This window comes from Leucoraja erinacea, chromosome 5 (assembly GCF_028641065.1).
Source record: "Leucoraja erinacea ecotype New England chromosome 5, Leri_hhj_1, whole genome shotgun sequence".
In the NCBI taxonomy this organism is placed as follows: Eukaryota; Metazoa; Chordata; class Chondrichthyes; order Rajiformes; family Rajidae; genus Leucoraja; species Leucoraja erinaceus.
This window is the reverse complement of record NC_073381.1, coordinates 54,763,457-54,789,973: the sequence shown is the minus strand read 5'-3', so window position 1 is coordinate 54,789,973 and position 26,517 is coordinate 54,763,457. Positions and strand designations below refer to the sequence as shown.

The 26,517-nt window shown below is 43.2% G+C and overlaps 1 protein-coding gene across 4 annotated transcripts in view; it reads right to left on the bottom strand.

The window, feature by feature from the left end:
* Positions 1-26,517, bottom strand: part of ptprk (protein tyrosine phosphatase receptor type K) — a 570,756-nt gene that overhangs the window by 138,706 nt on the left and 405,533 nt on the right. For all 4 annotated transcript variants that reach the window (XM_055635637.1, XM_055635639.1, XM_055635640.1 and 1 more), the window contains exons 9-10: positions 14,597-14,706; positions 4,279-4,480 (exon numbers count right to left, since the gene is read on the bottom strand). In XM_055635637.1, coding sequence (XP_055491612.1) covers positions 4,279-4,480; positions 14,597-14,706 — 312 coding nt within the window. The remainder of the gene's footprint in view (positions 1-4,278; positions 4,481-14,596; positions 14,707-26,517) is intronic.

Genomic DNA, 26,517 nt, shown 5'->3' with positions numbered 1-26,517 from the left:
GCTCACAGAACTGAGGACATTGGAGTGGGGTTGACCGGCTGCAAACGACCGCGAGGGACCAGTACCGTGAGTACCGGGGTCGGTCCCAGCGGTTTAAGTTACAGAGAGCGGGAGCGCCCAGAACTGAGGGCATTGGAGTGGGGTTGACCGGCTGCAACGACCGCGAGGGACCAGGACCGTGAGTACCGGGGTCGGTCCCAGCGGTCTGAGATAAACGAGCAGCCAGGAGCGCTGAGAGCGTTGGGGCCGGTTTTGACCGGGCTACACAGCAAAATCCCGAAGAATCGGGTACAACCCCACGGACCCCATTGAATTGAGTGGCGGTGCAGGCTCGAGGGGCTGAATGGCCTGCTCCTGCACCTAATTTCTATGTTTTTTTTATGTTACTATGACCCTTATTATAGGTATGTGGGAAAATGGCGTAGACCTAAAAATAGGGTTTTTTTCATAAAATCTGTTTGTTAATCCTTTGGTTAAAGTATTAGATGGGTCCAGGGCGCCGGAAGTACGGAGACGGCGTGGACCCGCTAGCCCCCGCTGGAGGAAGCCGGTACGAGTGGCTGCAGCATGACAGCAGCCAGCACAGGTGCCTGTGAGTACCGGGACCATGTGGAGAGGTGGACCTACATACAAGACCAGTGTAGCCAGCGGTGGGGCGAGGAAAACCCGCAAACCAGTGCCCGTGTGTATGGGGGACGGAAACAGTGGGGGAAAAAGCTCCTTCACAGTAGCAGTCACATGGATGTGGAGACTAGCCACAGTGGGCAGGAGGTAAGCCCCACATGGGTACCCCGTGCGGGACCCCTAGAGATCTCTAACTCTATAAAAAAGAGTAGGCAGGACCCTGATGGGCCAGAGCCTGGTAATACAGCGTCCCATGATCCTAAAACAGCAGGGACTCTGCTGGACATGGTGGCTGATTACTTTAAACCAAGTCAAACAGGGGTAGACTTGGATCCCAGGATGGCAATAGTATTAACTATATGTCTGGCCACAAACTCCAACAAGAAATATTTACAGAGACTGGCCAGACATCTGCCACCTGGCAACTGTGAGGCATTACAGGTGCCCAGTGTAAACCAATGCATTTGGCAGCATATGGGGAGGAACATCAGGAACCAGGACCTCAAGATCCAGAAAACCTTAAAGGGACTGACGGCAGGGATCACAGCATACACCCGCACCCTGGACAAAACAGAGCTAACCAAAGACCATCAAGACGCACTAGCTCTGTTTTGCAATGTGCAATATGAGCTGAATTACATGCGGAAGGCTGCCATTCAGCCAGCACTGGACCCCTAAATATGCTACCATTTGCAAACAAAGAACCGCAAATACCTCAACCCTTTTTGTTTGGACAACACTTGACCGCACAAGTCAAAAAACTGGTTGACGAAGCCAAGACACTGGGGCTCATCAAGGCCAGCGCAAAGGCCTATTTTTGAGCACGATACCAGCCACATGCAAGACCATAAAAATGTGGCTCATACCAGTGGCAGTGCCAAAAATCAATATTACCCGCAGCAGCCTTTTTTAGGATATGGCCAGGGACGGCCACCCTGGAAGATGCGGAAGTCTCAATCTCCCACACAACCCCGAACAAGAGATATCAAACCAGAACCCCCCCTTTCAAAAAACCAAGGAAATAACACAACCACCAGTAACCATGGAGGTAGGTGGGTGTGGTTCTTCTCTAACAAAAGGGACCCACGACGGTGGGGGAGGGGAGGTTGCAATACTACAGTTATGAATGGTGTAAAATCACTACAGACTCATATATTCTAAGCAGTATTCAGGGTTATCTGATAGAATTACTTATCCCAATAACCCCCCAGTACAACATACACCAGAAAGGCATGTTGTCCTTACAAAAAACCGAACAATCTAAAGCCCACATGGTGCTACAAAGATTGTACACAAAAGGTGTGATGGAGCATACTATTCATGAAAAAATTAGGATTTGTATCAAACATATTTATTAAAAATAAAAAAGATGGGGGTTGCAGGATTATCATTGACCTTTCAACCCTAAACACATTCGTTCAATATGTTCATTTTAAGATGGATACTCTTATTACTGCTAAAGAATTAGTGTCAGCTGGGTTTCTATATGGCAGGCATTGACTCAAAAGATGCATACTATACAGTACCCATTAGAGGGGATCACAGACGGTATTTGAAATTTAACTGGATGGGGGAACTTTGGCAATAGAGCTTTACCAAAAGGGGCAAACATCAGCCCCAGAAGATTTACTAAAATTCTAAAACCAGCTTGGCATTGTTACGTAAACAAAGCCATAGGGTAATGCATTTCCCCCGTTCTGCCTCATCAATCGGGTGCTAAGGAAAATTCAACAAGACTCGGCATCTGGGATTCTCATAGTACCCGATTGGCCTACTCAACCGTGGTATTCGGTCATACAGGGGATGGTGTTAGAACCTTGTTCCCTTATGGACATAGCCCGAATTTATTAATTCATCCAGTGACTGGGGGCAGTCATCCATGCCATAAGACTAGGGATTTGTTGATTTGTAGAGTCTGAAAGACCCACTACACGGCATGGGGCTGTCAGACAGGACGATGAATCTCATCTCATCTGCACAAAGACTGTCAACACGGAAGCAGTACCTTGGACACATCAAGAAATGGGGCATATACTGCTTGGACAACAACCTCGACCAAAAGGCCAAGAACATTCCGGCCGTATTGGAATTTTAACAAGCCTCCATTATGATAATCGATTGGGCTACAGTGCCATCAATAGTGCCAGAAGTGCACTCTCCAATTACCTATCACAAGGAACGGAGCGGCACACGGTGGGAACACACCTCCTGGTAACAAAACTCATGAGGGGCATATTCAATGCAAATCCCCCTAAAACCAGGTACTCCAAAATCTGGGAGGTGGGTGTCGTTCTAAACATGCTGAGGAGCTGGTCGCCCATAACAGCATTGTCACTTCAGTAACGGACCATGAAGATGGTTATGCTCATGGCGTTAGTTACCGCACAACGAGTCCAGTCATTAAGCAAACTGAGCCTGGACTCCCTGATCATCTCACCCGAGAAACTGGTGTTTGTCATACAGGATTTAATAAAACAAAAAAGACCAGGTTCATCGGGTCAAGTGATTGAATTTATGGCATATCCATATGACGAACGACTGTGTATAGCAAGACACATCCAATTATACATAGAATATACTAAGAGCATTCGAGGTCAGGAAATGGCGTTGTTAATCTCTTACAAGAAACCGCACAAAAGGGTCACGACCCAAACTATCAAGGTGGCTCAAATATGTCCTAAAGATGGCAGGAATAGACACTAATGTTTTTAAATCTCATTCCACCAGGGCTGCAGCAACATCCGCAGCAAAAATTCTAGAGGTACCCACAGACCAAATCCTCAGAATGGCAGGATGGTCACCCGAAAGGACTTTCCAAAGGTTTTATAATAAACCAGTTTTGGAGCCATCATCGTGTTCGGAAACCATTTTACGTTCAACAATATAATTTGCCCGAAAGGTTACAGGGCTATGATTTTCAATTAATTTATTTTTTCGTTATACCACACAACTCTTTGTATAAGTGTGTTTTAAAATTACTAATGATACTCTCTCCCAATACCCAAGGCAGTTGTGAAGCATGGACTCGTTCCACGGCATGAGGTCACAGAGCTTTGAAATCTTCACGTAGTCACTCACCTGACTCCGAAGTAAAATAGTAAGATTAAACGAGAACTTACCAGTTTGAAGTTTGATCTGTATTCTATGAGGAGGAACGTTGAGGGAATACGTGCCCTCCGCTCCCACCCTCCTATGATCATATCAAAAACTGGTATCTCTTTGATAATCTTACTATGTTAGGTCATTATAGGTTTATGTGACCTCACACCGCTGCTTTGAAGAATGACACGCATGCGTTGGAAGCGGGTTCTTCACGTATTCCCTCAACGTTCCTCCTCATAAAATACAGATCAAACTTCAAACTGGTAAGTTCTCATTTAATCTTACTATTTTGAGTAGATTCTGAACATTCTTTAAAGCCTTTAATAAGATTAACACTTGTTTTTATAGGATACAAATTAGAATCAAAAATTCCAATTTGTATCCTATATAAATAAATGTTTTGTTTAGTTTAGACTAAACACCTGTTTATATAGGATACAAATTAGAATCAGAAATGACAAATGTATTTCCAAACTGATTAGGTTAGTCAGTTTGTGAAATTTTAAAACAATTGCATAAAAAGAGGAAACACTACAAACCATTTCCACTTACCAGATATATTAGTTGTTATGTTGACAACTGTAGCCGGACCAAACCCCTTCACAGTGCTAGCCTTAATAAAGAACTGGTAGGTGGTCCCAGGATGCAGGTGGGTGAAAACGTGGTGTGTGCTGTTCCAGAGTTTAGTCACTGTTTGGACGGAGCCAGCCACTTGAACAGCAGGGTCAAATGATCTGATGCTGCTGTAACTGACCTGCCAAAACATGAACAAAATTTGTTGTTTATTTGCATTATCTGGAGTTGATTGTAAAGAAGCATTTGATTCTGAAAGGGACAGACAGGGAAATATTGAGGGGCTGTTTCTTTAATACCTCAGTCTCCGAATAATACATCAGCTTTTAGGTATCAGCTTCAGTTTCTAGTATTGATGAGAAACTTTGGAGGTTCAGACTTTGAATATTAAGCATGAAACTGTCTTTTATCAAAAATGAAAGGGAAGGGATATTGGGAAATGAGCTTGAGAGTGCAAATAGCAAAGGATTGGCCTTGACAAATGGCAGAAGAGGCTAGAGGGATTGCATAGCCTACTGCTGCTTATGATTGCCAGGTTCTTAACATCAATGGGTTGATCAAAAGCAACTGGCCTCTCAGCAAAGCATCATGTAATGTTAAAACAAAAACTACAAATGGACAATAGAATGACAGATAGCACATAAATGCATTTTCGGAAAGTGCAAATAACAAACTACCAACCATTGCAGAATTGTCAGTAAAAAGAGAGCGGATGGGGGTGGGGGTTAAAGAGGTTTGAACTTAAACATGGCAAAAGGGAGAAAGCAGAGAAATAGTGCACAATTGTTTTACAGAATGTAGAACATAACAATATTGTCCCCCTTAAGTGTTAATATTAGAACCATAGCTCCTTACACTATCCACCAGAATTGGTGTACAAAAAGTATAAAATTAAAGTATGTAATAAATGAAAATTAGAAATATAGTAAATGATGTGGAGCCTAGAAGTGTTTTAAGTATTTTATGCAGAGGCTGGTAAAACAAACAGGCCCATGCAATGTAAAAGGTACACAAAAATGCTGGAGAAACTCAGCGGGTGCAGCAGCATCTATGGAGCGAAGGAAATAGGCAACGTTTAAGGCCAAACCCCTTCTTCAGACCATGCAATGTAAAATTTTGTATATTGAAAATCTAATGCAGACAATAAATAAATAAGGACTAAAGATAGTAAGAACTGAAAGTCCAGGGATGCACATTGAAGATGGCAAAACATGTTGAAAAGGTTGTTCAAAGATAATCAAATTGGATTCTTGGCTTAATTACTAAAGAAGGATTAATGCTAAAATGTATAAAACTTGTTTAGTTCTGGCTGGAATACTGTGCCCACACGTAGATAGCGCATAATAGACTCGATCCCTAGATCACTCCCTCAATGTCAGCAAGTCAAAGGAGCTAGTTATTAACTTCATGAATCAAGGTGGTGCACACACCCCAATCAGCATCTACAATGTCTAAGTGGAGATGTCGACAGCTTCTGGTTCCCAGGCGTAAAAACTACCAACAATTTGTCCTCATCAAACCAAGAAAGCATTCCAAGACCTCTACTTCTTTATAAGTTTAAGGAAACGACAAGTCTCCAACAACTCTAACCAACTTCTATACATGCAACGTAAAAAAGCATCCTATTGGGATGCATAAGCACTTGGCTTGGCAATAGCTCTGCCCAAGACACAAGAAATAGCAGATTTGGGGATGTCGTCCAGTCCGTCACACAATTCAGTCTCCCTCCTCCCCCTCTGACTCCATCTACACTTTACGCTGCCTCAGAACAGCAACCAATATATAGCAAGAACCATTTTTATCCTGGTCATTCCCTTCTCCCCTCTGCTGTCGGGCAGAAGATACAAAAGCTTTGAAGCATGTGCCACCAGATTCAGGGATAGCTTCACCCTCGTTGTTCTTAGACTATTGAATGGTCCTCCCATAAACTCAGACGCATTCCCAATCTTACACATTGCAGACGTTGCACTTTTTCTCTGAAACTGTAATGCTATAATGCACTAAAACTATATTCTGCACTGGTAATTTTCTCTTTGTATTACTTGTGGTAATGGTGCATGGCTTGATTGCACTCATCTATGGCTGGATTTGATTGGATAGGAGTAAGCTTTTCAATGTACCAATAACAATAATAAATCAATACCAATACTAACAGACCTCTTTGCAGAGAGTGGAAAGGAGATTTATCAGGAGTAAGAACCTTCAGTTTTAGCTGAAGGTACTCCCCTTAGCACAAAGGACAAGGAGATAATTATTAAAGGCATTCAAAGTCATGATATATTCGGACAGTACAGTGATGGAAAAAATTGGCACATTAACAAGAGGATTCAAAAGGAAAGAGCATGCATTTCAAGGCATTTGCAAGAAAAGGAGAAGTTGGGTTCTCTTTTTACTCAAAGAGTAGCTAAGATCTGGATTGGGCAAATCATTTAAAAAGAGGTAACAGGGAAATGGCAGATGACTGGGATTAATGAGATCATATGTAGACACAAAATGTGTGGAGTAACTCAGTGGGACAGGCAGCATCTCTGGAGAGAAGGAATGGGTGACATTTCAGGTTGAGACCCTTCTTGCGATCAAATTACTTAAATCCTGGCACAGACATAATGAACCCTATCCTGCAAGAGGGTTAACCCTTTCAGGACACAACTCGCATGGGGCCCCCTCATGTAAGTGGACAAGCTAGAGTTTGGATGCAGGTATATCAGGCCTGTTGCCCCAACACTGGACTTGGCAGAATAGAGAGAGGGGCAAGGTGCACCACTTATAGACTCCCAAAATTGTTCATTTAGTTTAGTTTAGTTTGGAGATCCAGCGTGGAAACAGGCCCTTTGGCCCACCGAGTCCGTGCCAACCGACGTTCCCCGCACCGTAACACCATCCTACACACACTAGGGACAATTTTACCAAGCTGATTAACCTACAAACCAAATATCTCTGAGAAAACCCACACAGACACAGGGAGACCATACAAACTCCACAGACAGCCCCCCCTTATCAGGATCGAACCCAGGTCTCTGGCACTGGAAGGCAGCAACTGCACTGCTGTGCCACCGTGCTGTGCCTTTGGAGTGGCTGATCTTGTAGAAAGTAGGAAAAGTGCAAGGCAGTGTTTGAATGAGTTTATAACCCAACAGTTAACAATAAAGCATTTAACCATATAACCATATAACCATATAACAATTACAGCACGGAAACAGGCCATCTCGGCCCTACAAGTCCGTGCCAACACAACTTTTTTTCCCTTAGTCCCACCTATCTGCATTCATACCATAACCCTCCATTCCCTTCTCATCCATATGCCTATCCAATTTATTTTTAAATGATACCAACGAACCTGCCTCCACCACTTCCACTGGAAGCTCATTCCACACCGCTACCACTCTCTGAGTAAAGAAATTCCCCCTCATGTTACCCCTAAACTTCTGTCCCTTAATTCTGAAGTCATGTCCTCTTGTTTGAATCTTCTCTATTCTCAAAGGGAAAAGCTTGTCCACATCAACTCTGTCTATCCCTCTCATCATTTTAAAGACCTCTATCAAGTTCCCCCTTAACCTTCTGCGCTCCAGAGAATAAAGACCTAACTTATTCAACCTATCTCTGTAACTTAGTTGTTGAAACCCAGGCAACATTCTAGTAAATCTCTTCTGTACTCTCTCTATTTTGTTGACATCCTTCCTATAATTGGGCAACCAAAATTGTACACCATACTCCAGATTTGGTCTCACCAATGCCTTGTACAATTTTAACATTACATCCCAGCTTCTATACTCAATGTTCTGATTTATAAAGGCTAGCATACCAAAAGCTTTCTTTACCACCCTATCTATATGAGATTCCACCTTCAAGGAACTATGCACGGTTATTCCCAGATCCCTCTGTTCAACTGTATTCTTCAATTCCCTACCATTTACCATGTACGTCCTATTTTGATTTGTCCTGCCAAGGTGTAGCACCTCACATTTATCAGCATTAAACTCCATCTGCCATCTTTCAGCCCATTTTTCCAAATGGCCTAAATCACTCTGTAGACTTTGGAAATCCTCTTCATTATCCACAACACCCCCTATCTTGGTATCATCTGCATACTTACTAATCCAATTTACCACACCTTCATCCAGATCATTGATGTACATGACAAACAACAAAGGACCCAACACAGATCTCTGAGGCACCCCACTAGTCACCTGCCTCCAACCCGATAAACAGCCATACACCATTACCCTCGGGCTTCTCCCATTCAGCCACTGTTGAATCCATCTTGCTATTCCTGCATTTATACCCAACAGTTGAACCTTCTTAACCAACCTTCCATGAGGAACCTTGTCAAAGGCCTTACTAAAGTCCACATAGACAACATCCACTGCTTTACCCTCGTCAATTTCCCTAGTAACCTCTTCAAAAAATTCAAGAAGATTAGTCAAACATGACCTTCCAGGCACAAATCCATGTTGACTGTTCCTAATCAGACCCTGTTTATCCAGATGACTATATATATTATCTCTAAGTATCTTTTTCATTAATTTGCCCACCACTGAAGTCAAACTAACAGGTCTATAATTGCTAGGTTTACTCTTAGAACCCTTTTTAAACAATGGAACAACATGCGCAGTACGCCAATCCTCGGGGACTATTCCCGCTTCTAATGACATTTGAAATATCTCTGTCATAGCCCCGGCTATTTCTACACTAACTTCCCTCAATGTCCTAGGGAATATCCTGTCAGGACCTGGAGACTTATTCACTTTTATATTTTTCAAAAGTGTCAGTACTTCTTTTACTTTGAACCTCATAGTATCCATAGCTACTCTACTAGTTTCCCTTACCTCACATAATTCAATAATTCATTTTGCACAGATAATTATTATTTTAATTATTTAAATTCATCCCGAGAATTTTTTATTTTTTTTAAATGCCTCTGACAGAGACATTCAAGTTAAAATGTATTTTACAAGGACAGAGCTTCATGATATGCAGGCAGAGATCAATCACTGCACTGCTCTGCTCTGCTTCACAGGAGGTGTTGGATAAAGACGGTCAGATCGTCCAGCTCTTCTTGTGCAGATTAGTTTAGTTTGGGCAGGAAGAGATGATTGGTGGCATGTCCAGGTTGATTCCAGCAGGATCAGCCTATTCTGTTTTATCAACAAATTTTTACGTAAAGCACTAAAAGCTCAGGCTACAATTTTGTAGATAATTTATGAAAGGATAGCCATTTGGCCCATTGTGTCTGTGCTGTTCCTTTTCCCTCCAGCTGTTGCAATGCAGATTATGGCTTTGTCAAGTGCCTTGCCAAATACTTATCAAGTGTGATGAGGTTGCTTGCTCTTCAGAATGTGTGTTCGAGGCACCTTCCACCCTTTGGAAGTAAACGTCTTTTCCTCATCTCCCCTCTCATCCTTCAATTCATGTACAAAATCATGACAGGAATAGATGAGTAAGTCTTTTAGCCAGAGTAGGGGAATCAAAAACCTAGAGGACGTAGGTTTAAGGTGAGGGGAGAATGATGTCACTGGAACCTGAGGGCTCATTTTTTTTCACTCAACGAGTGGTAGGTGTATGGTATGAGCTGCTGGAGGAAGAAGTTGAGGCAAGTATTATTGCAATGCGGAAGAAACATTTAGGCAGGTATATTCGATAGGGGGCGCCGGAGGAGGGAGATGGCAGCCCTTCCGGCAATCTGTTCTTTTTTTCATCCTTTTTATTATTTTTAGCGTTTGTTTAAAGTTTATTTTAATGTTCTTCTGTTTGTTTTATGTGGGGGGGGGGGTTGAGGGAAACCTTTTTGTTCAGGTTCTTATCTTCCCGGAGATGTGATCAAGTTGCGGATCACATTCTCCGGGCTCTGTGGCCTACCATCGATGGAGTTGAAAAGCCGCCTCGGACTGTAGTGAGCCCCATCGCGGGGCTTACCATCGGAGCCTCGGGTGAGGCTAGTTGGGAGCTCCACCGCCGCAGAAGGTTCGTCCAGCCCTGACGCGAGATTCGATCACTCGGCGCGGGGGGAGCTGACATCCCCCCGATGCAGGAGCTGAACGCCTCGACACAGAGGGCCCGAACGCCGCCGGTTACGGGACTCAAGACCGTCCCATCAACAGGGGGCTCGAGGCTCCCGACCAAGGAAGAACAAAAATGGAAGGACTTGAACTTTATTTCACCTTCCATCACAGTGAGGAATGTGTAGGAGTCACTGTGATGGATGTTTATGTTAAAATGTGTTTTTTGAGTGTTGCTTATTTAAATTGTATGATTGCCCTGGCCAGTGAAATTTCACTACACCAATTGGTGTATGTGACAATAAATGAACCTTATATGGATAGGATAGGTTTAGAGGGATATGGAATAAATGCAGGCAGGTGGGACTAGTGTAAATAGGGCATGTTGGTCGGCATGGGAAAGTTGAGCCCAAAGGCCTGTTTCCACACATGAATCTATGACTCTAATTGGTTACATTAAATTCTAGCTCCCTGAGTTTTTCCACAGATCTAAGAGGGAAATAGGTCTGTTCACCTCAATTTCATCTCCCTGAAGTCTCATCTGTTCCAAAAAAACACCAGGTTATCCAATCTTCCCTTATAGCAAAAAATGCCTTGGCTTCCACCCCATTCAATGCAGCAATATTTGTCCTACAATGTTGTGACCAGACTATATGCAGTACTCAAGCTATGGCATATCTAACGTTGCATATAGTTCTAGCAAAATACCCCAGCTCTTGTAATCTATACTGTGGCTAATTAAGGGGAAATATCCTGTGTACCTTTTAAATTTTTGCTCACATGGCCTATAACAATCTGTGGACATACACTCTAATGACATAGATCTCAATATTTTTGCCCATGTGTTATCTCTCCCACTTGTTCCTCCTCCCCCTCTATGCTGGGCTTCACTCTTCTGTAGATGGAATTCTCTGCTCTCGAAATGAATTCTGATTGCCTAGTATTGTTCGGACATTAAATTTAATATAAAGTAATGTTTGCCAATCTACTTTTACTTTCAATTTTCTTTCCAGTAAATTCTACCATTCCGCACCTTAGAACATTAATGCCTATGCTAAATTGAATGCCTTCACAAATTCTCTCCCTTGATGAATCTTCAATTGACTCACATTTTCCCTCCAAAATCCAAGCCAGAACTGCCATGTCCTCTACTTGGTGGAGTTGTTATATTCTGGCAAAAATGGTCCATTGCAATTTAGAAATTCTCTGCTTCCTTTACCTTTTATAACTTTGATACCCTTCTTAAAATTAGCGCATTAGAAATCAAAAGTTCTGCTTCCCAACACATCAGAGGCAATTCTGGCTAAGTAGTTTCAAGACACATCACCACTATTCTGTACACAAATGCAAATAAATTTAATTTCAAATTTGTCACTATGCCTACGAACCTTCCAATGGTGAATATTTTGTAGTCAAAATATATCAACACCACGATAAGATCAGTATTCACATATTCTAGCATTGTTAGCATGACATAATTTTTTTTTAAAACAGCATTGTGGTTAAAATGAACCACTCGGAGGACAATTGGGTTAATGTGTCAAAGGCAGACACTTACTCGGAAATTAGGTCCTTTGTTGTTAGCACATCAATTCTTTCTACAACTTGCTGAGTTTATAGTAATCTCTGTTCTTGCTCCAAATAAGTGGCGCTTCTTGGTTTAGGCTGACATGTAAAATCAAGAGCCCATGTACCGGAGTTATGTCCCAAATGTTTTCTTGGAGAATATGGCTTCTTTCATTCCATACAAAAATATACTTGAATTTCTTCTCCGCCTGATCAGCCATGTCTAAATATATTTCTCATTTTATTTGTTTCAAACAACAAACTGAATAAAGTTAGTATAGGCAGACGTGAGACAAAGGTACACCATTGTACAAAACATCACGAAAATGCATTTTGAAAATTTCCTCTGCTCCCAGACCATAAGCTGTACCATTGAGCACATTGTGACAACTTGCCCATCAGTTTTCTTGTAATGGGTAATGCAACAGAAAAAACGCTGCTAATTAATGCGCAGAAAAAAAACTATACAGGGTCGAGAATCGGGTAGAGTTAAAATAGGCACCCACTGAAAAAAACTCGATGATGGGTTTGGTATTGCATATAGTTCTCGTTGCCCCATTACAGGAAGGAATGGAAACTTTGAGAGGGTGAAAAAGAGTTTTACTAGAATACTGCCTGAATTAGAGGGTGTTAGCTATGTTTGGATAAACTCAGAATGTTTTCTCTGAAGCACCGGAGGTTCGGGAAAGAAGTATATAATGATATGAGAAGTATAGATAGACAGTCAGAACTTGAAAACATCAAAGTCTAGAGGTGATTTTGCAGTGGAGCGGACAAAATGTGTAGGAAAGAACTGCAGATGCTGGTATAAATCGCATGTAGACCCAAAATGCTGGAGTAACTCAGCAGGACAGGCAGCATCTCTGGAAAGAAGGAATGGGTGATGTTTTGGGTCAAGACCCTTCTTCAGACTGTCAGGGGAGTGGGCGGGGCAGAGATAGAATGTAGTCAGAGACAGTAAGGCTGGTGGGAGAACTGGGAAGGGAGAGGGGATGGAGAGATAGGAAAAGCAAGGGCTATTTGAGTTAGAAAAGTCAATGTCCATACCGCTGGGGTGTAATGGGTGCTGTTCCTCCAATTTACGCTGGGCCTCATTCTGACACAGGCTGTGGGCCAAAGGGCTTGTTCAAATGCTGTACTTTTCTATGAATTATGTAATAGGACTTGCGTAAAGTGGACATCGACTCTCTGGAAGTACCACAATTTGCTATTTCTATGAAATGGTTGAATCAATAACCAGATATTTGAGATTGGCCCAATGTAGTAAAAATACTTCTGTCTTTTGCCAATATTTGAAAACCCTGATCCCCATAGGAAAGCAATTATCTCCCTTCTGGTTCTGTAGAAAACAAATATCACATGGAATGTTTACTCTGACACGGCAATTGAAACCTAAGCTAAGTAAAATGTAGTTATCCATCAGAAAATAGTAAAATATCTGATCTGAGGATCAGCCATATCACTTCAGATATTATATTTGAAAAAAAAAAGTTATTCAAGTCCAAGTATTTCCGATCTATTGTACTTGAAGAATATTTCCAGAACTACTGAAAGCAGAAAAGCAGAGCTCTATTTACATTAGCTTTCCTTGCTCTTTTCATTATTTTGGACTATCCAGGAGTTCCACAGAGAGGCACACTTGGGTTTGCTCAAGGCACATATAGTCACAGTCACAGTGTCATAGAGTGATGCAGTGTGGAAACAGGCCCTTCGGCTCAAATTGCCAACATGTCGCAGTTACACTAGTCCCACCTGTCCACGTTTGATCCATATTCCTCCAAACATGTCCTATCCATTTACCTGTCTAACTGCTTCTTAAATGTTGGGATAGTCCCTGCTTCTACTACCTCCTCTGACAGCTTGTTCCATACACACACTGCCCTTAGCGCAAAAAATGTTACCCTTCAGATTCCTATTAAATTTTTCCCCTTCACCTAAAACCTGTCCCCTGGTCCTCGATTCACCTATTCTGGGCAAGAGACTGTGCATCTACCCAATCAACCTCTCCCTACAGCTCAGACCCTTTAGTCCTGGCAACATCCGCGTAAATCTTCTCTGTACCCTATCCAGCTCGACTCAATACTCTGACTGATGAAGATCAATGTGTCAAAAGCCTTTTAAACCACCCAATCTGCCTGTGACTCCACCCTCAAGGGACCTGCACTCCTAGATCCCTCTGCTCTACAATGCTTCCCAGAGCCCTACCATTCACGGTGTAGGTCCTACCCATGTTAGACTTGCCAAAATGCAACACCTAACATATCTCACACCTCAAATATCTTCCAACATTTTCTTTAATTTGATGTCCATAGGATCATGCTGCAACACATGCTGCAATACATTAAAACAAAATCTGCTAATTACTGCAGAGATAAAACCAGTTCAGAACCAGGTAGAGTTAAAATACTACCACTAACTACAGGAGTTAAGCAAACTGTATGGGAAAGGAGGCTCTGAGAAGAATGCAAATTCCCCATTTGAACCTCCCTGTGATGTTTGGAAACTGGAAATATGTTGGCAGCTGTTTGACAACTGATGCTAGAAAGTTTTAAGGATGGCAGTAGATCACAATGTGTAGCTACCAATAGCACCTGGAATTGTGTCATCGGTAGCACAACACAAATATTTGCAGACTTTTGTATGTCTGGCAAGTTAAGCTTTCCCAACAGTGTCTGCGTCTGAAGGAAGAGTGCAAATATCAAACTGACATTGGGTAATTACCAAATATCTATTACCTCATATTGTGTGATGATACCATTTGCTTCGACAGGTTCACTCCAGTGCAGGAAGATTTTGTCTTCAAATGGCGTTCCTTTCAATGAATCACTAGGTATGGGACCAGGTACTGGAAGGCAAAAAATAAACAACACATAATCACTTCAATGTAAATTATGCAGTGAATAAATAAAAACACTCAATAAAGTAAAACATATTTTATGCATTTCTCCTCCACAGTACTCAACAGATTCAAAAAGCTAGAACTGATATTGACGATGTAAAGCTTCTAGAACCAACAAACACCTTATTTGTGCTTTGTAAGTAGTGTAGCTATATGAGGTGACAGGAGTTGAGTCAGTCGCCACAAGAGGTCTAGCCTCTAATCTGGCTCGTGTAGCCATAGCATTTATGCAGTTAGTTTCTGGTTAATGGTCCCCCACAGGGAAGTTTATAACGTGGAGCTCAGTTCGGTGGGTGGGAAGGCTCGGCGGATAGCGTAACCGGGAGGGAGCTGAGATGTCAGGCACTAGGAGTGGGCCGGTATGAGAGTGAACTGGGGTAATGCCTCCAGCGCCTTCAAGGTAGGCTGCAGGAGGCGCCCATGGGACACAAAGATAGCTGGACAAGGAGAGGGACATCAGTTCGCGGGAACTGCTCTAGTCCATCGAACGAGCGGGCCAACCAGATTTTTGACTTTGAAATATGGTGCCAATAATGGTGGTGACTGCACGTGTAATATATGCAGAAATAATTTCACTGTGCAGTTGCATATGTGACGAATAATGAACTATCGAACTATGAATGGCAATGCCATTGAACAATGAGGTAGGTGATTAGGCCTCTCTCTTTGAAGGTGGTCATGCCCTGGTATTTCTGAAATTCAAAGTTTGCTGCCACATATCAGTCCACATCTGATGCTTACCAGGTCTTTATATACACAAATATGTAATGCTTCATTTGATGAGGAATGCAAATGCATTGACCGTGCCCATTTTTGACATAATGAAAAGGTGATTGATGCAACATCTGAATGTGGTTGGTTCAGGAATTCCTGCAATAGTGTTCTGGGACTTGGACAATTGGTCTCCAGTGAGTAAAACCATCCTCCAATGTTCAAGGGGCATTCTGAGGTATGACCTCAGCCTGACCTGCAGAATTCAATGTTATCTGACCTCAACAGGCAAGAGAAACCGAGTTAAAGATTCAGGCCCACTTCCATTTATTCAGATATCCAGCATTTCTTATATTTCAGATTTCCAGCATCTGCATTTATTTTCTGCTTTTCACCTACTTTTTGTGTTTCTCCTAATAATAAATAATAATAATTGTTATTGTTCCAGATTACTTTCCGTATTTACATACAATCCTTTTGCAAATCACGCACTATGTCACCCACATCCTTCCACATTTCAGAGCTCTGCAAACTTTCTATTTAGGTAAGTGGCTTCTGTTTTATTGTTTCTGTCAAAAAGGAATGTTTCATATTTCCCCACCTTTAGAGAGCAATTATCAAATTATTACCCACACACTTAATTATTTACCCTCCTCCTTTAATTTCCAATGTATGTTTGTATCATTTTTGTTTCATCAGAAATGTTAGCATAAACACAGTACATTCATTCATTAGTTATTAGAACTGTAAAAGATTAAGTAACCTATTCACACCCCTATGTTTTATCTTGAACTGAGTATGCCTACACTCTGTTTTATGTTCACTAACTAGTCCCCTACCACATTTGTATGTTGTCTCCCACATCAAACTTTTACTTCCATCATTAACCTTTGATGTTATCAGGTTAATGCATACCAGGTCAATGGCAGATGCTATCTCACTGGCTCTCCACTCTGCTCTGGATCATCTGGATAACAAGAACACATACATCAGGCGGCTGTTCTTTAACCATAGTTCAGTGTTCAATACCATCATCCCTTCCAAACCTATCACCAAGACCTGGTCCTCTATACCTTCCTTTGCAATTGGATCCTTGACTTCCTCAACAGTGGATTTCAATCAGTATAGATTGGTCAGGACAGCTCCTCATTGACCATGAATACAGGTTCTTCTAGAGGCTCCATGCTTCACCCCCTGGTCTACTCTCTTTATACCTATGATGTGTGGCTAAGCAAAGCACAAATGCCATCTAGAAATTTGCCAACTACACCATTACGCTTGTCCGAATCACCAATGGTGATGTTGTCCAGCATACAGGAGAGAGATAGAACACGTGCTTCTGTGGTGTCGCAATAACAACCTCTGATTCAATGTTACATGGTTGTAACATCCCTGGCATGGCAATTCCAACCTACAGGAATGTGTGAGGCTGCAGGGAATGATGAATTCAGCTAGTCCATCACGGACAAATACATCCCCATCATCAATTGCATCGACATGAAGTGTTGCCTCAAGAAGGCAGCATCTACCATCAAGGATACCCACCATATGCGCCTTGCCCTCTTCTTACTATTACCATTGGGCAGGAAGTACAAAAACCTGAAATCCAACACCACCAGGTTCAGGAACAACTACTTCCCCGCAGCAATGAGGTTTTTAAACCAAATTACACAAACCTAATTCTACCTTGACCGTGGAACACTACGGTCCACATCTTGCCGCATGATGGACTTTTTATTCAAATGATGTTTTTGCACAATGTTCTTTCTTTTAGAAATGATGTAATATGTATAATTTATGTATAATCTGTTTGTTACATGATTGTCTGAGTCTATGTGCTGCTTCAAGCAAGATTTTTTCTTCTTACCTGTACTTCACTATATTTGTGCCTATGACAATAAATCTGACTTGATTTACGTATGAAATGCCTTTTAGCAAAATGGAATCCATTGGTTCCATTTTATCCATAACACAATATATCTTCAAAAAATTCCTATAAATTGGCCAAACATAATATTCCTTTTCTATAACCTTGCTGATTGATTAAAACAATTTCCAATACCCTTGCCTTAACATCTTTAATAATAACTTCCAAAATGTTTCCAATGTCAGATGTTATTTTAACTAGCTTGTCTATCCCTGCTTTCTTTTCCCCTCCCTTTTCAATAAAGGAATTGCTGTTATTTTCTAATCGAATCAGCCTTCAAGACCATCAGATTCTTGAGTCTGGAGAAGGGTTCCTACCTGAAATGTCACCCAACCCTTTTCTCCAGAGATGCTGCCTGACCCACTGAGTTACTTCAGCACTTTGTGTGTCCATCATCAGATTCTGGGAACTTGTCATTCCACAACTCCAACAATTTGCATAGTGCTTCTGCACAGATGATTGTCTTGTATTCTCCACTCCCTTCCAATTTCTAATTACAGTCTTTCTTAAGATGGATATCGTGGTATGCTTTGGCACGTATCAAATTAATTACGGTTTGGCTTTTCCGAAGGGTTGGAAATCAGAGGATGAAATAGCTACTCGGCATTTCTGGCTGAACATGGTTGCAAATGTTGCATCTCACACTGTCATTGTGATCACTGAGGAATGATCACAATGGTGGCTCCTCCCTCTTCTTGTTATTAATTTAATTGTCCATTTTAATTGTCCTCATTTTGAGAGGTCAGGATATCTGCTTTGATCTGATCCACTAAGATGTCTATCACATGCTGGATTTGTAGTTTAACATATTGTTTGTCCCATATTGTATGTTCATCTGATTAGTAACGCATTTAGGCACACCTGTTTCTGCATTGTACTACTAAACTGGCCTGAAACATAGCTAGAGGCCTGGTTCTTACAAATGATAACTTCCCCCTGGTTCTGCTAAATTTTCTTCACTGTGCTACGTAGGCAAGCAGAGTGATTCAAAATTGACAATATATCAGGCCTTTAGTTAATATTGCTCCACACTACTGGTACATTTTAGCCGCAGGAGACATAACTTTTAACCAAAAACTTGTCTACCTTGTCTCATCATTTGTAACCTCTACATGTCTTGTTATTGGTCCATGTATTGAAGTAAGCAATATTGATGTCCAAATCTCTACTAATAACAATGGTGAACTGAACATAGACAATTATAATAATAACTAGACCAAGTGCAGACCCATTGGGTCTGTTCCTGCAACGGGCGGTTGCAAGGGAAGGCGGCGGCCTGACGTCGTCCCGCAAGCCACGCGCTAGGCATATGACATCAAGACGCTGTGTACGACGTCAAGACGCTGTGAACGATGTCAAGACGTTGTGTAGGACGTCGAGACGCTGGGTACGCCCGTTGAGACGCTACGTACACCCTCAATGAGCCTGCGGGCCGACAGGCCATTGACGCGCGGGATTTTCGGACAGTGCAAGCCATTCACCCTCCCCGCTTTCCCCCCTCCCCCAATCCTCATCCCCCCTTCTCTCCCCCCCCTCCGCCTTCCCCTCCCCTCTCCTCCTCCCCTCCCCACACTCTCTCCCCCCTTCCCCCTCTCCCCACCTCTCCTCTCATCACCCCTCCTCCTCCTCACCCCTCTCTCCTCCCCCCCTCTCTCCTCACCCCCTCTCTCCCCATTCCCTATACCCTCGCCCTCCTCTCCCTCACCTCCCCTCATCACTCCCCCCTCTCTCCTCACCCCTCTCAGCATCTCCTCCCTCCTCCCTCCTCCTCCCTCCCTCCCCCTCCCACTCCCCCCCCTCCCCCCTCTCCCCCCCCCACCTCCCCTCTCTCCCCCTCTCCCTTCCCCCTCCCCCCCTCTCTCCCCTTCCCCACCCCCTCCCCTCTCTCCCCCCCCCCCCACCCCTCTCTCCCCTTCCCCCTCCCTGCTCTCCTCCCCCTCCCCTCCCCGTTCTCTCCTCCTCCCTCCCTCCTCCCTCCCCCCTCCTCCCCCTCCCCCTCACCCTCCTCCTCCCCCCCTCCTCCTCTCCCCCCTCCCCCCTCCCCCTCTCTCCCTCCCTCTCTCCTCCTCCCTCCCCCCCTCCTCCCCTCCTCCCTCCCCCCCTCTCCTTCCTCCTCCTCCCCTCCCCCCCCTCCTCCTCCCCTCCCCTCCTCTCCCCCTCTCCCCCCTCCCCCCTCTCCCTCCCCTCCCCCTCACCCTCCTCCCTCTCCCCCTCTCTCCTCTCTCTGCCCCACCCATCTCCCCTCCTCCACACTCCCTTCTCCCCTCCTCCAACCCCCCCTCTACTCCTCTACCCCCCACCAACCCCCCCCCCCTCCCCCCCCCTTCCCACCCAACCCCCCTCTCCCCCCCCCTCCCTCTCCCCTCCCCTCCAACCCCCTCCCTTCCCCCCCCCCCTCCCCTCTACCCCCTCCCTTTCCCCCCCCCCTCTCTTACCCCCCACCTCCCTCCTCTCTCTCTCCCCACCTCCTCTCTTTCTACTTTAACTTAATTGTCAAAATATCAACCAACCATTTTTGTTTAAATGTAAAAAATATCCAGTCTCCATTAGGACTGGGTTTTGATTCTTGTATCAATTAATTTCTACCAAGTGTCTGCAAAATATACAGATTAACACCGTACATTGGATCTGATGCTCTGGTATGGTACAAATAATTCCACAAAATATACCATGAAAAATGTCCCCATATTTTTTTCACAAGTGTCAATGCTTTGTAACTCATTTGTTTCACAAGTATGAATGAGTTCTGGGTATAAGCTACTAAATGGTACCAGCACACAGTAACACACCATTTATTTCAACAGCGGGGACTGCATTCCAATCCAGGAATAACGCAATTATATTTTTCCAGTATGTTTTCCATTAGAAATTCCATGGCAAAGGTCACTTCTGTACCTATTATATCATGGGAACTGATCTACTAAGTTCCTCCCAAAGGACCTTCCTCCCTGGGAACAAAAGATTTGTGCCTAAACATTCATTTCCAGTAAGGTAAACATTCCTTACTTATTAAAAAGAAACAGCAACAAACTATTTGAAGTGGAATCGCTAAAAATAACAGTTACCATTAAACTATTCTCATTAATGCAATTAGAAAAAAAGCTGAAATGAATACAAGATTACTTTGTCAAACTGATAAATAAATAAATTGAATGACATTTACTTAGATTTCCCCACTTGGGAGAAATGAATGGATATCTACACAATTTAATCTATATGATATACTTCTGGTTCTCTCCAGCTCCTCCACTATTCCCCAAACACATTTGAAGATCTTCATTTGTGAGTAGATTTGCTTTATTCGTGATTACACTTATTTTTTTATTTTTATAAGAAAGAGTAGACCATGCAGCCCCTTGAGCCTGATCTGCCGGTTATATGATCTGATCGTTGGTCTCAACTTCATTTCCCGTCTGAGATCCATAATCCTTAAGGGCCTGTCCCACTTTGGCGACTTTTTAGGCGAGTGCAGGAGACTCTGTGTTCACCACATGATCGCCACATGGTCACCACATGTTCGCTGGTGGTCTCTGGTGAGTCTCCTTCATGATCGTGAGAAGTTCCCGCATTCTGGGAACTAGTCGCAGCCTCAGTATGGTTGCCACAAATTTTTCAACATGTTGAAAATTTTTCTGCACCCCCTGGAGAAAATCGATACTTTTGTAATCGTAGGTGCAGTTGTAGGTCGCCATGTGGTTATAGGTATTCGATGTAGCCATATGTAGTTTTACTTAAATCGCCTTTGCTGACCGGGCACTTTCATTGGCTCAATGGGGGGAACAAACGTAAGCACGAGTTTTCAGAACCAAGGAGATTCGACCGGTAATGTTAAATGCCCGCCAAACTTCACAGCTATGTATCTCAGGCTTATTAAAAGTGTCTGTCTTCTTAAAAGAGTCCCCACTCTCCCCGATTCTCTCTCCCCCCCCCCTCTTTTAAAGGACTTACCCTACACTGTGCTAGCCGTCTTAACCTTCCTGTACATCGCGGTGTGTGTCTGTATCACCTTGGCTTTGCACCGTGTGAATTTCAGACAGCACTCCCCCCGCTTTCCCAGGCCCCTGCCTTTGCGATGTGTTTGTGTGTGTGTGCTCCACTCTGACAGTCGCATTCCAGTTCCCGGTTTTTCAGGCGAGTGCCGCAAACTTGACACTCGCCGCAGTCAACTGAAAAATCACCTAAGTAGGACTGGCCATTTAATTCCCCGCCAACCAATAATTTATGTTAGCTTTTTGCAGGAGAAACATCTTTTAGTTTAAATTCATCCAGTTTAAATTTATCTAGTCTTAACTGTATGCTATTTTGCTTCAGCATGTAGTTCACACAAATTCCCCATGTCCATTGTGCACTAGAATTCTCAAAGCTTGTACTAAAACTGTGCAATTTATGTATCAACCAAATTCAGAATGTTATATTGAGAACTGTCAAATTAAAAAGCTGTGGGTTTAAAGAATTAAAAATAGAATTTTAGTTGATAGAAGACTACCGCAATTTTGGATGAAAAGTGAGTCAATGCGTGGTCTCCATTTTCGGATGGGTACACCAGAGCTGCCAACTCTCACGCATTTTGCCCAATTCTCACGCTCTCACGCTGATCATAGAATTTCTCACACTCTGTCGTGAGAAATTCTGTGAACAACGTGAATTTCAAAACTAATATAAACTACTTGTGTGTGCATCTGTTGACAAGACAGCAGCATTCTTATTCTTTGTTATTCTCACTTGACTGAACCGTCACACACCTCCAAACCATGTCCCCATACAAATTTCCATTGAACGACACGGAACGGGCAGTGAATGAGTGTCACCCAGCGCAGTAAGTAAGGCCATGCCCTGCTCCTGGCGGCAGATGGAATATAAGGATTTGTGGGAAGTGGCTGACATGAGTGAGAGGGGCAAGTGGCAGGATAGAGGAACCGGGTGCAGCTCCCCCCACTTTTTTGGCTAGACATGTTTCAATATCTCCAGCTTTGGATGAGGCGCTGCTGTGCTCTGAGCAACCTGGTCGTGGGTGTTGGAGAGCTGGGGCGGCGGAAGGGATGGAAGCAGAAGCAGCGGCAGGGGCAAATGCGGACGGGGAGCCGGGGCTGGCGAGTGTTTGCCGTCTGGCAAGTCGCTCGCTGCAGCTCTGGCCATGGAGCAGTCTCAGTGCAAGATTCCCGGGCTGTCGAAGGCTTCGGTAGCGTTGCGCAGCGGCCATGACAGTCTCTGTGCCAAATTCACCCTGGTGACCGGCATGCGCCAGGCTGCAGCTTGTTGCATCCTGGAGGATAACCAGTGGCTGCTGGAAGTAGGTACCAAGCACTGGGTAGAAACGGTGGAAGATAGTGGCCTTCAAATGGGGGTGGTTGGAGAAAGCATCCTGCTTGTCTGCTAGATTTTCACTTACTATAACTGCAGGAAAAATGTTCCCGATGTTGGGGGAGTTCCGAACCAGGGGTCACAGTTTAAGAATAAGTGGTAGGCCATTTAGGACTGAGAAGAGGACAAACTTTCTTCACCCTGAGAGTTGTGAATCTGTGGAATTCTCTGCCACAGAAGGCAGTGGAGGCCAATTTACTGGATGTTTTCAAGAGAGAGTTACACTTAGCTCTTGGGGCTAGCGAAATCAAGGGGTATGTGGAAAAAACAGGAAAGAAGTACTGATTTTAGATGAACAGCCATTAGCATATTGAATGGCAATGCTGGCTCGAAGGGCCGAATGGCCTATTCCTGCACCTATTTTTATGGTTCTATGCTTGAGTATATGACAATAAAACTCAACCACTTGATTTTGAAGCATTCATGCATGGTGGAGGTATAATGTAGCCATAGAGTGATACAGTGTGAAAACAGGCCCTTCGACCCAACTTGCCCACACCCGCCAACATGTCCCAGCTACACTACCTGCTTTTGGTCCATACCCCTCCAAACCTGTCCTATCAATGTATCAGTCTAACTGTTCCTTAAATGTTGGGATAGACCTTGCCTCAGCTACCTCCACTGGCAGCTTGTTCCATACACTCACCACCCTTCGTGTGGCAAAAGTTACTCCTTAAAAAGTCACCTCTTAAAAATACTTTAAAAAAACCCCATTGAAATCATACTTATACAATGGACCAAAAGATGATTTAAAAAAAATCAAATTTCAAAAAGTCCCTACCGTGGGCGGGGGGACACCCCTTTCCCACACCCTTCCCCCACTCGGTCGCTCCACTGCCTCGCCTGGTACCCCCAAGGCCAGTGATCAGTGATCACTCAGCCCCCACACTTCCAAAAATGCTCCGTGGCGCCTGGTTCAGATGGAGTGCACTACTAGATGTGAGTGGGGAGCTGAGGCCAGTTGTCCATGATGTCTGGATCCCAATGCTCAGCGCTTCGTGTTTCGGAGTTGGCTAATGTTATTGATTTGTAATTAGCCTGATTTGTAATTAGTTGACAAAACCTTAATTTATTAATCCGGAATATCCGGGTGGATGGGATAGGTGTAATATTAAAATGACATGGTAGGTGTCAGGCTGTCTGTCACAACATAGAGCCCCAATAACCAAATTATTTCCTTCAGTTAAATATTGGGAAGGTTATTTGCCACTCAATTATTATGTTTGTTTACCTCACTGACTATTTCTTAAACCCCCCCCCCCCCCCCCCCCACCAAATTCCTTTGACAGACTGAATAGAAATGTCCCCAATCTCGTTGTTTTATTAATTGAACACGTAGATGAACATCCTCAAGGAGTGTAATTAGATGGAAACTGATTCAGATGCGATGTTTAAGAGCTTGTTCAAAGAAGGGGCATATTTTAAAGGAGTGACAGAGATACTTGCAGGGGAATGTGTGAGGAGGTTATTATTTGTCTTTAGTTTTAGCTTAAACCAGGACATCTGAAGATTCAAAGCTTAATATAGTAATTCTTCTGATACTGACTCCACGTAATGAATATCATCCATTCCGGAGGTTTTATTTTTCTGATGCCATTTAAACTTCACTTGGATTTCAATCACTTCAATGTAAAAGTAATTGGGAATGGGAAGCATTGGAACAAAAATTTGCCCTCGGTACATATTAACTGTAATATAATGTATGCATTTTGGTAGGTGCAATTAAAACAAAGATCTTTTTTATCATTGTAGTGTTATGAATACTGCAAAAAATATCATGCACTCTCAAGATCACTTTAAATAGAATATTATTGCTTAAATATACATTGTTATTGGACTTTGCATTTCGGAAAAGTCCCAGCTGAGAGGAAGACAACAAAATATTGAAAATATTGGGGGTGAAAATGACCAGGACAGTTTGTTAGGAAAATGAAGGAAATTGTAACAGAATACTTATACAGCTGAGTGAGTATAATTTTATGGATGAGAAATTATGTTCAACCAATTAATGACTTCTTTGACAAAGTAACTAGCATGTTAAGATAACAAGGAAGCCAATGGATGTAGCAAATTTTGTTATACAAAATTTGGTCTGTTAAGTGCCCCATAAAAGATTATCGCATTAGATAAGCACCTGTGGACTTGAACGTAATAGGTTAAGTCCAGCAGGTCAGATATGGGGCTTTATGTGTGGGCCAGATATATTGTCAGTGCAGAGGGGCTAGGAGCAAGGCCAAGTGTGCATCTGGAGTCAAGGTCTGGAATAGTACTAGGTGTGCAGTCAAAGCTGGAACAATGGGAGTGTTCAGCACTGGGAACCTAAGCAGGGAAGCAGCTATGATCAGGGTAGAATAAGGGACCAGGTTTAAGGCTGGACTCAGGGTAAGGAATGAGAGAAGGTAGGCAACTGGAGTCAGGGTCAGGAGTAGTACCAGGTGTGCAGTGAAACCCAGGTTGGTCAACATGGGCCAAGTGCTTGATTATAATCAGATTTCTATACATGAATACACTAAGATCATTCATGTGCTGCACCTGTTGATCAGAGCCTGGCTCTACTGTGGAATGTAATTTAGCCTGACCTTATTCATAGCTAATCCAATTTAAAGCATAAATATTACATTCAAGTGTAAGTTAAAAGACTTGCTACAGTATGCACCAGATTGCACAATTTCAAGTTGAAAAATGCAAAAGCTCCATACCATAGTAATACGTTTCACCCTACACAATAATACTTTGAACAGAAAAATTTTAGATGAACACAGCATGATTTTGTGAAAGGGAGATCTTGCCTGACAGACATGTTGGAATTCGTTGAGGAAGTAAATAGCAGGATAGGAGAGTCAGTGGATGCTGTTTCCCTGGATTTACAAAAGGCCTTTGATAAGGAGCCGCACATGAGGCTGCTAAAGATGATGAGAGCCCATGGTATCAGAGCGCAGATACTAGATGGATAGCAGGTTGTCTGGATGGCAGAAGGCAGAGTGGCATGAAAGGGAGCTTTTTCTGGTTGGCTGCCAGTGAGGAGCGATGTTCCGCAGGGGCTGCTGCTCTTTCACTATGTATATCAATGATTTGGATGAGGGAATTGAGGCTTTGGGGCCAAGTTTGCAGTTGATACAAAAATAGGTGGCGAGGCAGATAGAGCAGGGACTATGCAGAAGGACTTGGACGATTTGGAGAGTGGGCTAAGAAGTAGCAGATGGAATACAGCAGAGCAAAGTGTGGAGTCATGCATTTGGGTGGTAGGAATAAAGGCACAGACTATTTTCTAAATGAGGAGAATTAAGAAATCAGAAGTGCAAAGGGACTTGGAAATGCTGGTGCACTATTCCCAAAAAGGTAATTTGCAAGTCAAATCTATAGTAAGGAAGGCAAACAAAATGCTAGCATTTATTTTGAGCGCACTAGAATTAAAAAAAACAGGGATGTAATGCTGAGGCTTTATAAGGCACGGGTCAGACCACTTTTGGAGTATTGTGAATAATTTTGGGCCCCGTATCTGAGGAAGGATGTATTGGTGTTGGAGTGGGTCCAGAGTAGTTTTACGAAAATAATCCCAGGAATGGTTGGGTTAACAAGTGATGAGCGTTTGACGGCGCTGAGCCTTTCCTCACTGGAATTTCAAAAGATTAGGGAGGACCTCAGTGAAACTTACCAAATAGTGAAAGGCCTGGATAGAGTAAATGTGGAGAAGATGTTTCCACTATTGGGAGAGTCAAGCACCAGCGGCCATAGCCTCAAAATAAAAAAAACGTACT